The sequence below is a fragment of the Cyprinodon tularosa genome, unplaced genomic scaffold (assembly GCF_016077235.1).
Source record: "Cyprinodon tularosa strain WSP-4 unplaced genomic scaffold, ASM1607723v1 ctg699, whole genome shotgun sequence".
Taxonomy (NCBI): domain Eukaryota; kingdom Metazoa; phylum Chordata; class Actinopteri; order Cyprinodontiformes; family Cyprinodontidae; genus Cyprinodon; species Cyprinodon tularosa.
In genome coordinates this window covers 376,602-392,468 of record NW_024039450.1, presented here as the reverse complement: position 1 = coordinate 392,468, position 15,867 = coordinate 376,602, and the positions used below count along the sequence as shown (strand labels likewise).

At 37.4% G+C, this 15,867-nt stretch overlaps 1 protein-coding gene across 1 annotated transcript; it reads left to right on the top strand.

The window, feature by feature from the left end:
* The first annotated feature begins 6,378 nt into the window (after window positions 1-6,378).
* Window positions 6,379-7,868, top strand: zgc:162612 (forkhead box transcription factor). Its single transcript, XM_038268209.1, has one exon. The coding sequence runs from the start codon at window positions 6,700-6,702 to the stop codon at window positions 7,657-7,659; it is 960 nt and encodes a 319-aa protein (XP_038124137.1). The 5' UTR covers window positions 6,379-6,699; the 3' UTR covers window positions 7,660-7,868.
* Window positions 7,869-15,867: the final 7,999 nt, after the last annotated feature.

The following is a 15,867-nucleotide window of genomic DNA, read 5'->3' as shown; positions in this document are numbered from 1 at the left end:
TTTGAGACTAATTTATTCGGAGGCTTTTAATGTATTTTTACCAAGACCTACCAGAAGGAGTAATCAAAAAATGTAAAAAAAAAAAAAAAAAAAAAAAAAATGTCAGTTAATGTCAGTACCAAATGTTAATGTCAGTACCAAATTAAAAAAACTATATTTGAAATATTTTCTCGATTGCACTTAAAATAAAATATCAGAGAAATTGCTTAGAGTTACAGAAGGCAGCTGCTCAACTCTCAGGAAGTGGCTCCGATTAACAGTTAAAAAGGCTTTTAAAACATCTCCAGTCTGCCACATCATCTTATTTAACATCGTACACTTTGTTCTTAGCTTAAGGACACCGCTCTCATTTCATTTCCAAATCTTTGACACGTACAGAATGAACATTATATCCAGACAGAGGAACTGTCTTAATTAGATTAAAAGATCAGTTCTGACATGGAACAGGCAGCTAATACCAAGGTGTAATAAACTCACACATCTTCTTGATGATAATTATCCTATCACTAGGTAGATAAACACTCCTCCCTGTGATGGGTATGCCAACCCATAATATTTAACAATAGTACAGATATGTGAGGTCATATTGAGCGTAGCATCTGTGTTTCTGTAGTATATGTTTTGTATTGTATAATGTTTATATATTGTATATGTATATAGTATATTATGTTGTAAATAATGTTAAATAGTGCACTTATAGCATGTACAATACAGCATGTGGTAGATTATATACATCATAAATATTAGTGTAGTGTTTTGGTAAATCTCATTGTTTGATAAATTATCTTTTTTTTTTGTAAGGTATGTTACATGCTAAAGTCTGCTTTTATATAATTGTTTGTTTTGCTGTATTGTTGCTATATAAATGAAACATGAGTCAGGCCACATAAAGAGTGGGGATCCATATAAAACTAAACTGGGAAATTGTGAGAGGGAATTGCAGTAATAACTCTGTGAAAAAGATCTACCGTCACAGTAAAAGTAAACAGTCACATATCTAAATCTGACCCTTTTATTTTCTGTTTAATCAGGAATAAAAGGTCATGTGTGCTTAACTTATTCTTGCAGGACTAGAATAAGAAACTAGGTCATGCAAAGAATTCCAGAGTCTGAAGAAAAAGTGGAGAGGCATAAAATCCAAACTACTTGAGAAACGGAGTGAAGTTTGAATATTTATTGGTGATTTAGTGAACCAAGTAATCTACTGGTGTTGGTCAGCTGTGTTCCATTAAAGTCACCTCAGCCATTAGGCAGAAAACTCTGGAGCACTTCCTGCTTCTCTTGCTGACAAGCAGAAGATACTTATGTAATTTCCAGGAGGAGTTGGTACATATCCACACCACCAGAATAACCATCAGCATCTTCCTGTTAGTCTATAAATCCCTGAATGGCTTAGCACCTAAATACATCACAGACTTGCTATCAGTGTATCAACCCTCCAGACCACTCAGGTCTTCTGGCTCCCTCTGCATACCAGAACTAAACATGGAGAAGCAGCATTTAGTTCCTATGCTCCACTTATCTGGAACAAACTTCCAGAAAACTGTAAAAGTGCGGAAAGCCTGAGTTCCTTTAAATCAAGACTAAAAACACATTTGTTTAGGATTGCCTTCGACTGTTCTAGTTAAACAGTTCAACTGAAACCTCATTAGTTCAACTTTTTTATTTTCTTTAGTCCAACTCTTTTTAATATTCTTTTTTGTTTCTGCATTTTTCATTTCATTTTATTTTATTTTCATACTTGCTTTGATTCTGTTTTATTTTCCTATATTTTAATCACGTAAAGGACTTTGCATTCTTTGTACTGAATTGTGCTATACAAAAAAAATCCTCTTGCCTTGCCTTTAATTGACATGATATCAGACAGTTTGATCCACATTAACAGTTTGAAAATATCTATGAAGCATTGTTGAAAGACAAAAAGAGTTACCAAAAAAGATATAAAGTAAAAGCCTCTACAACAAATAGCCTGATGTTTCCTAAAATCAAAACATTGCCAGACTGATCACATCTATTCTTTGCTGCAGTGATTTTCAATGGGCAAATTTGGCTGCAGGCCTATTTATATATATATATATATATATATATATATATATATATATATATATATATATATATATATATATATATATATATATATATATATATATATATATATATATATATATATATATATATATATATATATATTTTTTTTTTTTTTTTTTTTTTTTTTTTTTTTCCTTATATAATTTTCTAAAACCAAGCATTATTAATCGAAAATAAAAGCTTAATAGGATATATACATATTATATATATCGCCTAAAGTTTGTTTTTTTATTTTTTTTATTTCAAATTGACAGGAGCTGTTCTCATTTACGACACCAGATGGCGCCACATTTCAATGACTTTAACGCCACTTTTTTTTCGGATTTATGCAGTTTGTTTTTTTCCTTTTAGTTTGTATTCCCTGGACAGATCAACACAACAACACGGTGAGTTAAAAAAAAAGACATTTTGAACCCAATTTTTAATCGCATATAAAGAACTAGTTAAATCACTTTGCCAGCCCATAAAGACAGTGTGTTAATGAGAGCCTTTTGCTCGTGAAATTCACACGTGTCCTCCCACGAAATTCCGTGTTTGTTGCAGTCGTGGGTTTGGCCCAGCTGCCTCTCGTGCAGCTGTGATACACAGAACATGGATTTGATGAGACTTAAAGGGAACGGAGATGAAACTTGATGGGGATAAAAACAACTACAAAACCCCCACATATTTTTACACATTTCTGCTCCGTTCTTCATGATGTTGACAGCTTAAAATATTTTATGAGATAGAAAAACATCTTACTGAAGTAGGCCTAAAGCCGCCAAAGCATGTGTTTGTGAGGCTTTTATTAATCCATGATGATCCAAAAAGGCAGGATCGGTTCCGGCCAAATGATATTTTTATCACAAAATCTCCTGTGACTCCAAACTCCCCCCTTTTGCCACTTAGAACCACAATCTCTTATAACACCATCTTCAGTAAGATAAATCAATTGCTTTAGTAAAATGCGCAAAAGCGCGTGCGGACAGACGTGTGTGTGGCCCATGCCTTTTTGAGCGTTCCCATATTTTTTTCCAGATTCATAAAAAGAAAAGAACAGAACCATAGAGCTCCTTCCAAACTGTAATGTTGCGTGTCTTTTATGGCTGCGGTTCTTACAAGAATAACCTAATAATAAAAATAAAAGACTGGAGGCCTGTTCTGAGGGTGCGTCACATCGGGAAACACTCAGCGCCACCTTGGATGCGCAGGACGGTTTGCTTCATTTTGGGGGAAGGACATTTTGTCCATAGAACTTTATTTATTTATCCATTTATTCATTTTAGTCCGGGTATTTCACGCTCCCTATTGATTCCACCCAAACGTTTGCGGGCCTGTTTTCAATCTGACAACATGCGTGATGAATTTGGGAAATCATCTGCAGCTATGTCGGTACAGCACAGCCCACCCAGCCTGGACCCCTCTCCCCCTCCCTCCCCCTCCAGGGTATCAATAAGATCATAGAGGCAGGAAGTTTGGGGATCCCCAACAGAAGAGCTCCGTCATTAAACACAAACAAATAGAGGCCTTCAAAAGACATTTTATGGTCTTAGAAAATAAAAATCTTATCTCTTTCATATCACTATCCGACTTTTAATGCTCTGCTTATTTATGAAACTCACGTCGAGGTTTTTCGCTCGCAAAATAAATAGAGAGAAATATTCTGCATCTTTTCATGAAACAGCTTAGATCTAACTGGGGAAATTTGCCTTTCTTTTATTAGGACATCTTTTTAATCAGTGGAAATGTCTAAGAAAAACTTTAATGAGTCAAATTTCAACCAGATTACAAAAAAATGTAGAAACTAAATGGATTTGGACTTGGATTTTATTTACTTATACAAAACAATTACTTATCTGCACTAATAACAACAACAAAAAAACAGTTTAAATATGGCACCCCTTAAAATATTATCATTTGAGGGTGTTTTAACTTAGTCTTAATTTAAATAATTTAGTTTAACAGCTTAATTAGTTAATTAGGTCAGATAATTTTGCCCATCTGGTTTTTCCTTCCCTTCTTTAAAAGAAAAGAAAATTAAAATCAATGAAGTATGTCATTAAATAATAATAAGATGTTTGCATATGTGTCATTATTTTAGCAATAAGCTGTAAACATTATTTAATGTGGCCTAATTGTTAGATGGCTAGGCAAGAAAAAATATGTTTTGCAAGACACAAAAATGGTAATTGGAAAATGTCTGGTTTGGTAAATTATAAAATGTATTACAATGTAATTAGCTGTTATAAGCAGTACCCAGACAGGACATTTTCCTAGAGAAGAAAGTTCTTAGCATTTGCATTTAAATTAGTTAATAACAAGATATAATAAATTACTTCAATCAATAATCAAACAATGAATCTATTCCTTCGGTTCTAAATATTAAAGTTGTTGGTAACTGTATGATAATAAACCATTATATAGTTTTATTACAATCTTTTACTTCTGAGCTATAATCTAAATTTCTACCAGAACTCATACCCATATCAGCCTTTAGAAGCAAATATCTCACAACTATAATTTCTGAGCTTCAACATGTATATTTATAATAACATTTCTTTTTTTATCTAAAAAAACAAAACACATATGGGTACTTACAAATCATTCTTCAAAAGCAGGTTTTATTTTTCACTGGTTGTAATTCAAATGACAGATGGGATATCTTTGTTTAACATAAATCAACATAGTAAATTAAATGCTCAGCCCTGATGGAAACTCATAATTACAGAAAATATATACACACTTTGTAAAGGTCCACGCTGACTATGGGGACATCTTATCACCGTTCTGAAATTAAAGCTTTTGGGGAAAAATCCCCAAACACCCCTGCAGCGTGAGGCTGGGTCTTAAACCTTAATCCCTCCTTGAAGGAGCAGGGCTCCTGCACGCAGCCACACTTTATTCACACACTTGACTCACAATTACATGTTTTCATATGCTTAACAGGGGATAAAAGTGGAATGACTGATTTCGTGTTGCTATATGAAAACAACAATTGGTCGCCTGCAGGCTAGAATCGCCGGATAAAAACACCTTTCACTAAATGCACACAAGTGGTTTTGGCCCTTTCGTCTCTCAGGAAGACACATCATCAAGTTTGGAAGAGGAAAAATATCACATCACCTGATGTTTCTTTATTACCTGACTGCACTGTAAAAATGAGTTTTTAAGAATAAGAAATATAACTATTATAATTGGTATTATACCATCATGTATATATGTTTTGTATTATTCGATTGGTTAAAAAAGATCAATTTCCAAAAAAAGCCAACCAAATATTATGTGAATATCATCAAGTCAGCTGCCTTTGGATGCGGTGTCCAGCAGAGATCCACAGTGCTGATATGTTTATGGGATTTATTAAATTAAATGTATCAACTGAGTAAAAGTTAAATGAAGTTATAACATGTAGCAGAGAAAGTTATATGCTAAACTGACAATATAAGTTTGCTTCCAGCTTCAGCAAAAGTGCTAATCTTGAGGTGAATCTAGCTACACTACACTAAAAGGAATTTGAAAAATATTAAGCGTAACCAAAATTAATTAATTCTGAATTAAGCATAGTTATGTTTTAACCCAGTTTAAATGACAGTTACATTCTAAAAACATTAGCTTCTTTACCTAACAAATTAGCATTTCTTTGCAATTAAGCTAAAGATGTTGGCTCAGTTAAGCTAGCTAATGTCTTTTTCTTTCATTGTTATGTAAAGTTATGTAAATAAAGGTTGCCTAATTAATTAATGTATCTGCTTGACAAAAGCGATTAACTGTAATAACGCTGTGGATAAGAGGATATATGTTGAAGCAGGAGTTTAAGATGTTATTTAGCACGTAGCAATACGCTATAGCTAATATCAAGCCTTAAGTCAATGAATAAATCATGTTAAGTTTGGTTTTCAGGTAAAAAATGAGGACTGTGATAGACAGCACATTTTTATTTAAAACATTTTTAACCACCTGATGGGAGAACGGTTTAATGAGGAGTCAGAATTTATCATATTAAATGTTTAAAGTTAGAGGCTAGCAAGATCTGATCAAGTTTAATGACCTTTTTTGATGTTAAATTAAACCAATTGCCAACAATAATGATGAAACTCAAACCAATTTTTTTTTTCAAACTGTCAGACGAATATTTTAATTTTTAACTTCAGTCAGTAGGTTTTTTTGGTTTGAATCTATTTAATATCATTGTACCCCTTTGATAGAAATGCTTTGGTGATGAGTAAGTGAGGCTTTAGTGAGAGCACGTGCTGGTATAGACCCTGCTCCTTCTGCTCCTCTTTTCATTGGTCTGACTCCTCTCACTCGTGACATCACATCCAGCCGACCTGCTGCAGCGCGTGCATACGATGCTGGACACCTCCAAGGACGCACATGCGTCTGCGCTTTACGCACAGCAGCTCATTGAGTGCTTTTTGCGCACATACGCAGTGAAATAAAGCAGATTGGATCTCGATGATTTGTGAACGGCAGATTGTTGGTGTTTAGCAGCGGGATCGCAGCCGAGAGAGGATTTGTTCTTTCTTGGGATTGGAAATGGAGCGTGCGTAAAGCCGTGTGCGTCTCGGAGAGGATCTGTCACCCACCCACCTGTTGCCAGGTGGTCTTGGCGTTTACTCCTGGACGTCTACTATGACATTAGGTTTGGAAGGTACTGCCATGGAGGATATTGTTATCGACGTGGTGGGGGAAGGACTGCGGGACAGCGGAGAGGAGCAGCTCTCCCTCTCAGAGGAATCTCGGAGCGAGCAGGAGCGCAGCGCGGAGACTTCCAATAACCAGGCGGAAGATCCTGCGTGTCCGTCTCCTGCTAAAACCAAACCCCCCGCGACCGTGAAGCCTCCATACTCATACATCGCTCTGATAACCATGGCTATATTGCAAAGCCCCAAGAAGCGGCTCACCCTCAGTGAGATATGTGACTTCATCAGCCACCGCTTCGTTTATTACCGAGAAAAGTTCCCAGCCTGGCAGAACTCCATCAGACACAATCTGTCGTTGAACGACTGCTTTGTAAAGATGCCCAGGGAGCCTGGGAACCCGGGCAAAGGGAACTACTGGACGCTGGATCCCAACTCATCCGATATGTTTGAGAACGGGAGCTTCCTGCGGCGGAGGAAACGCTTTAAGCGGCAGCATTTTCGCTTCGACCCGCTGAAGGAGCAGCACTTGGAGCCGAGCGGGATCCGCTGCTTTACGCACGGCGCATACGGCCTCGGTGCGGCCACTCTGCAGCTCCCAGCTCTGGAGATCTACCCCTTCCTCCACCACCATCATACTCCCTCTCCGTGCGGTGCGCCCACCATCCCACCTGTCAGCAGCATTCTGCCGGCTCTGTCCACCTTCTTTTCCCGCAGCGCCCTCACAGCCAAGGCCTTCCTGCAGTCTCAGCCGGGACTGGACGCATACTCCCCGGCCCAGTGCGCCGCATATTCCCCTCCTCTGACCTCCAGCGCTCCCTACCCGCCCCCCGGCCTCTTCCACCCTGCAGCCTCCTCTCAGCTCCTCGGTTTGCACCAGCAGTACCAGAAACTACAGACTCAGCGCAGCAGCGGAGAGCTAATCAAACACATCAACTCTAATAACGAATAATCCAATAAGCAGAACTTGAACATTCGTTTCTCAGGTAACAGAGACTTTTAAAGAAAAGCATCACATTTACTGCAGCGGGAAATGGATGAAACGAAAAACTCCTGCAGAGTTTTTGTTATTTGATAAGGACTTCTCATCCTTTTATTATTTAAATTGAAAATTTCCTACTTTTTTTCTCTGGAAAAATAAAGTTGAAGATTTAAACCTCGTCTTTAGTCGTATTTATCTTGAAATTTATTTAAACCTGAAGCTTTTTTTTTTTTTTTTTTTATGATAAAGAAACCTCTCGGTTTATAATTTTTATGATAACAAAGTGTTTTATTGTATTATTTGATAATAAATATGTTTTTGACGTAATAATAATAATAATAATAATAATAATAATAATAATAATAATAATAATAATAATAATAATAATAATAATAATAATAATAATAACAATAATAATAAACTATGAATGAATATCAAGCCTGGTCATCTCAGGCCTCAGATGCGTTTTCTCTCCGCAAACTAAATGGCCTAAAGCAGTATTTGCGGCCTGCTCCTAAAGCAGACATACATTCAGTTAATTAATGTTAAAATGACAGTATATAATGGGAAAAAATCTACAAATAAAGGTAAAATAACATGTTTAATTTTCAGAAAAGCAGCAGTAGCAGCTCCTTTGTCAGCCTACAGCTGATTCAGGTCAATAAGAGCATCTAAGTGGCTCCATCAGGCTTTGTTGGAAAAGAAAAGAAAACAAAGATAAATAACATAAAAGGTTGATACAACTATGTAGAAAAGTTTAAGGTTAATGTGCAAAAAAATCTAAATTAAATAATTATAGTTATTAAAGAATATAAAAGCATATTTTCAAAAACAAACTAAATAAACGCCTGTAATTGCTAGATTGTTCTGTTGCAGAGCACGACACATCTCATCCTTCAATAAAATAAAATACATAAATAGAAAAATAATCCTGCTTTTCCTTCTTTCTTACCTAAATTTTATCTATAAAATAGATTGAAATAGATATATGAAATATGTATACTTTAAGTAATAATAATAATGAACAATAGATGCTGGAGTTAGTGTGTGTAGATTTAATAAGGGAGCAAAAAAATAAAGATGTTTCAACAAAATTCAAACCCTTTTTTTTCCAATGTTGTCATTTTGTGTTTGCTTTTTAAATTATCCTTCCTGTTACCAGCTTTTTGTTTAATCTGTGAAATAAACCGTGAGGAAAGTAAAAACCAAAGCCTGACCCCTAAACCAACAGTTCAGATGTGCTGTGACTAAACCTATAGACAGACGGAATTAATCAGAGGATACATGACTGAGTCTTCCGCTCGTTTCAACACCGAGCTCATTTCAAACATCTGATTGATTTATTTTTCTTTTCATTTAATCCACACAGCGCTGCCTTACAGGGAGCTTTGAAAGCAGGGGAAATGATTTTTTTAGGACTGAGAACAGAGCTGTATATATTTTCATTTCATCCAGACTTTGCATGAGATGGATCGCCATGTTGAATCTTTAGGATGGGGCTGATGGATGATGGTCTCTCTGCATCTTTTCCTCCAGAGCAGCTCTCAGTCAGTGAGGGATGGCAGCTAAAACACAGTGACCTGCTAGTAGGCCTGATTCTGCAGGATGAGCTCCAACTTCGCCTTTTACAAACTTTTACATCAATCTAATCTGAGTTTATCCTTTTTCTCCGTAGCTAAATTTGAATAATCACATCCTAATTTGATAAAAAGCAGATTTCTACATATACGTATTCCAGTTTTTTAAATATTATCTACCTAGAACATGTATTGCACTCCTCTCTTTTTCCCCAGTAATGTAGGAAATGTTGGATCTTTCATATTTTCCCTCATGCTGTTCTGTTTAGAGTTCTTACATTAAGGCAACACAGAAGATGGCGTGCTTACTAGAATTTTCCCAGATGCTTGCTTATAAAGCACTACTGCCCCCCCCCCCCCCCCCCCCCCCCCCCCCCCTCCCCACTTGTTGCTTTAACCTGTCAATAGGGGGACTAAAAAAAAGCTAGTGGAATTTTTCCTTTCTTAGATGAAAGACGAAATCAGCTGTTGGGAGTATTTTCCAGAAACTCATAAAGGAGAAACTTGAGGACTTGTTAGACTAAAACCTTTTCTTTTCTTTAAGTAAAACATAAAATAATAATTTTAAAAGCACTAAATTGAGCAAATGTTTCATACTGTTTCTTTGTTTTGCTTAAATTTATATCTCAAATCAAATAATAGCAATTACTATTCTAGATAACATCAGTTGCACTAATTAGAGAATTTACCAGAAACAAGAATTATTCATTGCATGGAGCTCATAGAAGGACCCTCGAATCCCCTCTTCCACATTTTGCTCTGCTCTGCTGACAGGCAGTGCGCAGGAATCGCTTCACATGCTCAATTCAAGCTATAAAACCCCAGCTGGAAAACAGAAACCTGGCACTCTACTCTACCTGACTAACAGAGTAATCAACCTCAGAAAAGCAATATCAAAAAAGATTATAATACTAATGATAAAGGTTTTAAAAGCAGCTTTATTTTTTTCTCTGATACCATGAATTCAAAACAGTTTCACTGAAGTTATCAAGGGAGTATTATGAGCTTTTTCTGGCAATGAGTAAAAGAAAGAAAATGACCTTAGACTGGTTGATTGACAGCCTGGGACGAGGGGCTCAGAAGGGGGGTTAGGCAGTGCACCTGATAAAATAAGCAAGTTAGATTCTTCGGGCTGATGTGTATGTCAGTGTGTGTGTGTGTGTGTGTGTGTGTGTGTGTGTGTGTGTGTGTGTGTGTGTGTGTGTGTGTGTGTAGAGCCCTGACTGCTCATTGCTTCTCCATCCTGCCTTCTTGGTCTTTTTACTCTGCTTTTTCCTTCCTCTCAATGTCATTAAGTGTTTAAAGGCTTTATTGAGTCTTCTCTTGAAGTAGAGGTAAAATAAAATCTCCTTTTTAATAATCTATGACATTTTTCCTTTGGTCTCCTGTGTGGTCTTTGCCCTCAGAGTCAGATTTAACACTGTCTGTGAAACCACTCAGATCGGCAACAAAGGGCTGAAGTTTCACACTCAGTAATCTGGCACAGAAAAATTCCCTGAACCCTTGTCATATTGGCTTGATCCATGCAATAAATGTACGTGTGACGGCATCTCATTCACGTTGCAACACCCTGCTGGATCTCCGCTCAGTTCCACTTGAATGACGGGGTTATGCCTTATCACACAGCACATAGTTCTGCATGTGGAGGTCGGCTCTCTGGAAGAAAGTGAGTCGATTCAGTCAGAAATCCAGTCATGCCTGACAGTGCTGCTGTACCAGTACGAACAACCGCCAAGTCAAACAGGCAAGATAAACGTTTTGGTGGAGCTCCCCGCCTTGCTGCCTTCAATCCTTCTGACTGCAGCGCCAAGCCAGCTAGGAGAAAGGTTCATTCTGGGACAAATGCTCCAAGTTCACAGCATGTGTTGCTGGAAAAAGATCTGAAGTTAATTCACCTAATGCAATGGTTTAGTCTGATTTTTGTTTTTACATATAGGTTCAGTGTGTTGAGAGACTTGTTTTTTCCACTCATAATTGCACAACTGGACCAAAAGGACACCTTGTCTGGTGTGGTTTGTTGCTTGTGGCTGTTGGATCCTTTTCATTAATGTAATATATTTTCTAAAATAGACAGTTTGGGTTAGTCTATACATAGCATCCTTCAAAACATCCTGAGAAGACTTTATTTAAAAGAAAATATCCCCATGTAATAGCCTTAAGTTAAAAAACGAGATGGTTTGTTGGAGTTTACATTTAAAAAATCCTTTTAAGTTGCATAGATGCCACAAGTTTTCATCAATCCGCTTATTTTAAAGTATAGACTTAAGTAACAAATATGAAATAAGCTCTGTAGTTCTAGTTACAATATTTAACTACTCATCATTTGCTGTTCTGCTCTTTCTAAAGAAACAAAAGCATAACAAGCTGATATCAGCTGGTTAATCAGTTGAGTAAAAATATTTCTAAACAGTCATATCTATCATATAAGTGATGCATATCACAGATGTTTTTCAGCCAGCTGTCTGGCAGTGTGCAGCAACTGGTGGAACTTAATGGTGCTTTTTGCTTCCAATACTAGTTAACAGCCCATTGGAGAAGATTTTGCTGTTGTCTTTCTCTCTGCCTCTGAAATTTTCTAATTTTCTGCACTTTTGCTGATGTTTTACCTAATTTTCAGTAATTTTTTTCACCTGTTGCGTATTTAATTCAATTCAGTTTATTTATATAGCGCAAAATCACAACAAATGTTATCTCAGGGCACTTTACAGTTCACCAGATCATACAGTCAAATTGATTCAAAGTTATCTAAGGAAAACTGTCATGTTTGGTTTCAGGTTCCCAACCCACATGCAGAACACTTGTCAGACAGGGAAAAAGTTCAAAGGTTTATTGAAATAACACTGTACAGATTTTAAACAGATCCAAGGGATAATCAGATTCAGGACTGGTCACGACTGGGTTCACTGCAGAGGGGGACAGAGGAGTTAGCAGATGTCCAGGTAATTTGCAGGATGTGAAGGTGCAGGTCTGTACCTGTTCTGGAGTTTGAGCAGAACGGCAGAGGGGGGGAACCAGGAGGGTCCAGAGGCTGTCGGCAGGCTGAGGGCTTGGTGGAGGCAGAGCTTGGTTTGAGTGTATGCAGATCACAGATTTCCCTTTCAGATTCTTCAGAGAGCGGGCAGGCAGGTCTTTGACAGGTTGATTCTCCAAGGTTCTTTAGAGATCAGACAGACAGATTTCCAACAGAGAGACTCTTCAGGGTTTCTGGTTTCAGGCAGGTTCAACCTGGGGAGCAGAGAAGAGAAAGCAGATCAGGTTCAGGTTTTCAGGGAGTCAGAGATTCAGACTGGCAGGTTGGCTCAGGCTTGCTAACCATGACTGTCAAACACTCTGGCACTGGAGTGAAGCTCTCCACCTCCTTAAGTAGGGACCTCTTGAGGAGTAGAAGGAAAACAGGTGTTGCAGGTGAGCACAAGCCCTCAGGAAGGGATCCTTGGCGCCCTCTGGTGGGCAAGCCTCCGGATCCCAACAAAAACTAGTTGATAGAGGTGGGTTACAGCTGGTTTTATAGAGGTGGGACAGAGGTGCGTTACAGCTCAGCTGGAAGGCAGAGAGAGCCATGGATGAGACTGCTTAATAAGAAGAGTCTTTAATGGCTGCTGCTGAGGCGTTAAGAGCAGAAGAAAATTTCAGAAGAAAATCCAGATGATGTGGCAGGTAAGGTTTGATAGAGTGTTTCAGGCTGCAAATAAGCCTCCGCTCCATTTCTTATTGTAGTCAAATTATTATTTTCCCAATCTGACAGAACAGACATGGTTTACATATTGAGATGTCAGTAGGCACTAAAAATCAACAGACACACATTTGTTTTTGTTGTGATGTAATAACAAAAAATATGCAAATACAAACCACGTGTGTGTGTAAAGTGGGAAGGTAGTAACAGGCTTTTATATTAACAGGTGGTTAGAAATTAAAAACATTTTAAGTACATTAAAGCGGGGGGGGTGGGGGGGGCGTGAAACTCTACAGTAAGGCGGGACAGTTCCCCCATATTTCCCCCCTGTAGATCCACCTCTGCCTATTGATGAGGTCAAATTAAATTAGAATGGGCCAATATGAGATTATCAAAAAAATCATGACCTTGAGTGACGATATTATTCAACAAGTAAAAATAGAATAAACACATGATAAATGCAGATGGCACCATATTTTACAGAATATTATCATTTTCTGCTATTTATGAAAGAGAAACACTGCTAGTTTACTATTAGCTATCTGCCCAAACCTCTAGCCTGCAGTTGGCTGCAGAATAGTCATGTTGTTTCTTGCTTATCAGCTGCAGCTTTAACATCTTCCCCATTATTAATAAATAGGCACCCTGTAATTCACACACCATCACTGTGTAGGTTTTCCACTCTCAGAAATATATTTAAAAATCCAAAACTTATCTTGATTGTGGTAAGCAGCATTTTCATTGTTAAAGATAAAGCTAATCTAGAAATAGCTTTTCAATTCCCATTTACAAATCTCACACTTTTCACCTATACAAACATATCAAAGATGACGTTTTCTCTTCTCTCATTTTAATGGCTGACGTCCATCGGCCCCATTTGCTTCTTGGCGTGTGCTTTTCCTGGCAGACCCAGTTCCATGCTGCCCTGCTTTGGGGAGTTATTTAATTATAAATCCCCCCCCCCTTTCTGTCTTCTCACAGGTCTATGCATTCCCCTGCCAAGCCTAGTAAAACATGCCGCTCTGCTGGTACACCCTCTCCGGTCTCGTGCCCAGGATTTTATCGTGCTCCGGTTGTGAGGCGGAGTGCGGCCTGTTTCTTTGGAAAAGGGACCCCCTCTTGAGCGTCGGTGCCAACAAATGACAGTGACATATAGCAGGAAAGCCACCCAGAAGGAGAATGATCTCACACCTCAGCCACGCGCTCGCTGGGAGCGGGATAAAGTAAAGGGGAGGGGAGTACAGTTGGGGGTAGAGGGGACAATAAAAAAAAAAAAAAAGATTAAGAGATGTAATAATTTGGGAAAAAGAAACAAATCAGGATTAGACTGTGCAGCATAAAAACAAGAAAGGCCTTCATACAGCTATGAGACAGATGGCAACTAGTTAACTGTTCAAAGATGACTTTTAGTGTTTTGAAAAAGCAAAAATCCAAAGAAAATCTGATTTTTGTTTATTCAGGTTGCTGTTAATCAGAATCAGAATTACTTTGTTAATCCCTTGAGGGAAATTCTTTAACAATATCACCGCAAGTAGAACAGCAAAAACAGTAACTATCCTCATGGTGTGAGGTTTTAGTTAAATACAAAGCATATAAATAAGAAGTTTAAAACGTCACAAATGTAATAAAGATAGTAAAATATGAGAAATAAAGGGGAACGTCTGCAACAGGCTGCACACGAGTTGATGCATGCACACTAGAACTAAACACTGATTTAAAGCTTGGCTCTTATATGAATCAGTGGCATTATTTCCATCTATGCAGGTTAATATAAAATCTATAAACATCATTCATTAAGATGAACTTTGTATCGGTTTAGGATTTTTATTTATCCATTTGAACCGTTGGACTCCCAGGGTGGAATGATGATACAAGAGCTAATGTTAAGGCATTTTCAAAACAAAAGCTACATGAACATGTTTGCATATCGTCCCAGTTTAGGCTACAATACAAATACAGACCTGTACTAAAATGTACTTAAGTATCTGTCAGTAATTTTCACTTTAATCAAACAATTGTTGGAGCCATCAAAAATATTTATGACATAATTTTAGTCGAATGTAAGACCCTCTTCTTGGCAGAATTGATCAAGGTCATTTAAACCATATGGTTTTATTACTCGGAACTGGTTTTTTAAGCTAAGAGTTCATTTTTTAAAGCTTCATCATTGGCCCTTTTATTAATCTATTAAAAGAAAACACTAATGAGATTTGGTATTATTGTCCTGTTAAAATACCCTGTCATGTCAAATTTGTTACTCTCTAAACCAAACAGTTTCTATCAGATGAAAGATTAATAATTATGAGGGAATGCCTTCGAGTCAATGAGTCGATACAATCAACTGGTTTTCCTAAATAGATAGAAAACTCTGAATCAATTTGACTGCATGATCTGGTGAACCGGAAAGTGCCTTGAGATGACATGTGTTGTGAATTGGCGCTATAGAAATAAACTGAATTGAATTGAACTGATATTGAATTAATAAAAAAAGATCATGATTAGAAATGTGAACAATCTGGAGGATGCTCCATCACCTGTTTTTCTCTGTCCATGGTGAGACCAAGAACAAACCAAAAATGAACTCTTTTATCTTTACAATACCAAAGAAACAGTGAAGCATGGTCGTGACAGCATCATGATTGAGGGTTGTTTTTCTATGAGTCCCGTCCAAAGTGGATGAATCAGTAAAGAAGGACCAAATCCAGTGGTGGAAAGTAACAAAGTAAATTTACTTGATTACTGTACTTAAAGGGGAACACCATTTTTTATTTTTTATTTTTTTTTACATTGGGCCCTTGATTTTACGTTATTACATCATGTTCTACTCACCCATATTAGTTTTGTGTCATTTAGAGCCGTTCTGAAGATATTCCGTCTTCCTATGGGCAACCAGTTGAAGGCACAAACTAAACTGTTTATAATTGATCA

Bases quoted from the DNA above. Each gene is read 5' to 3' on its own strand.
- zgc:162612 (XM_038268209.1), top strand. From the start codon at position 6,700: ATGACATTAGGTTTGGAAGGTACTGCCATGGAGGATATTGTTATCGAC.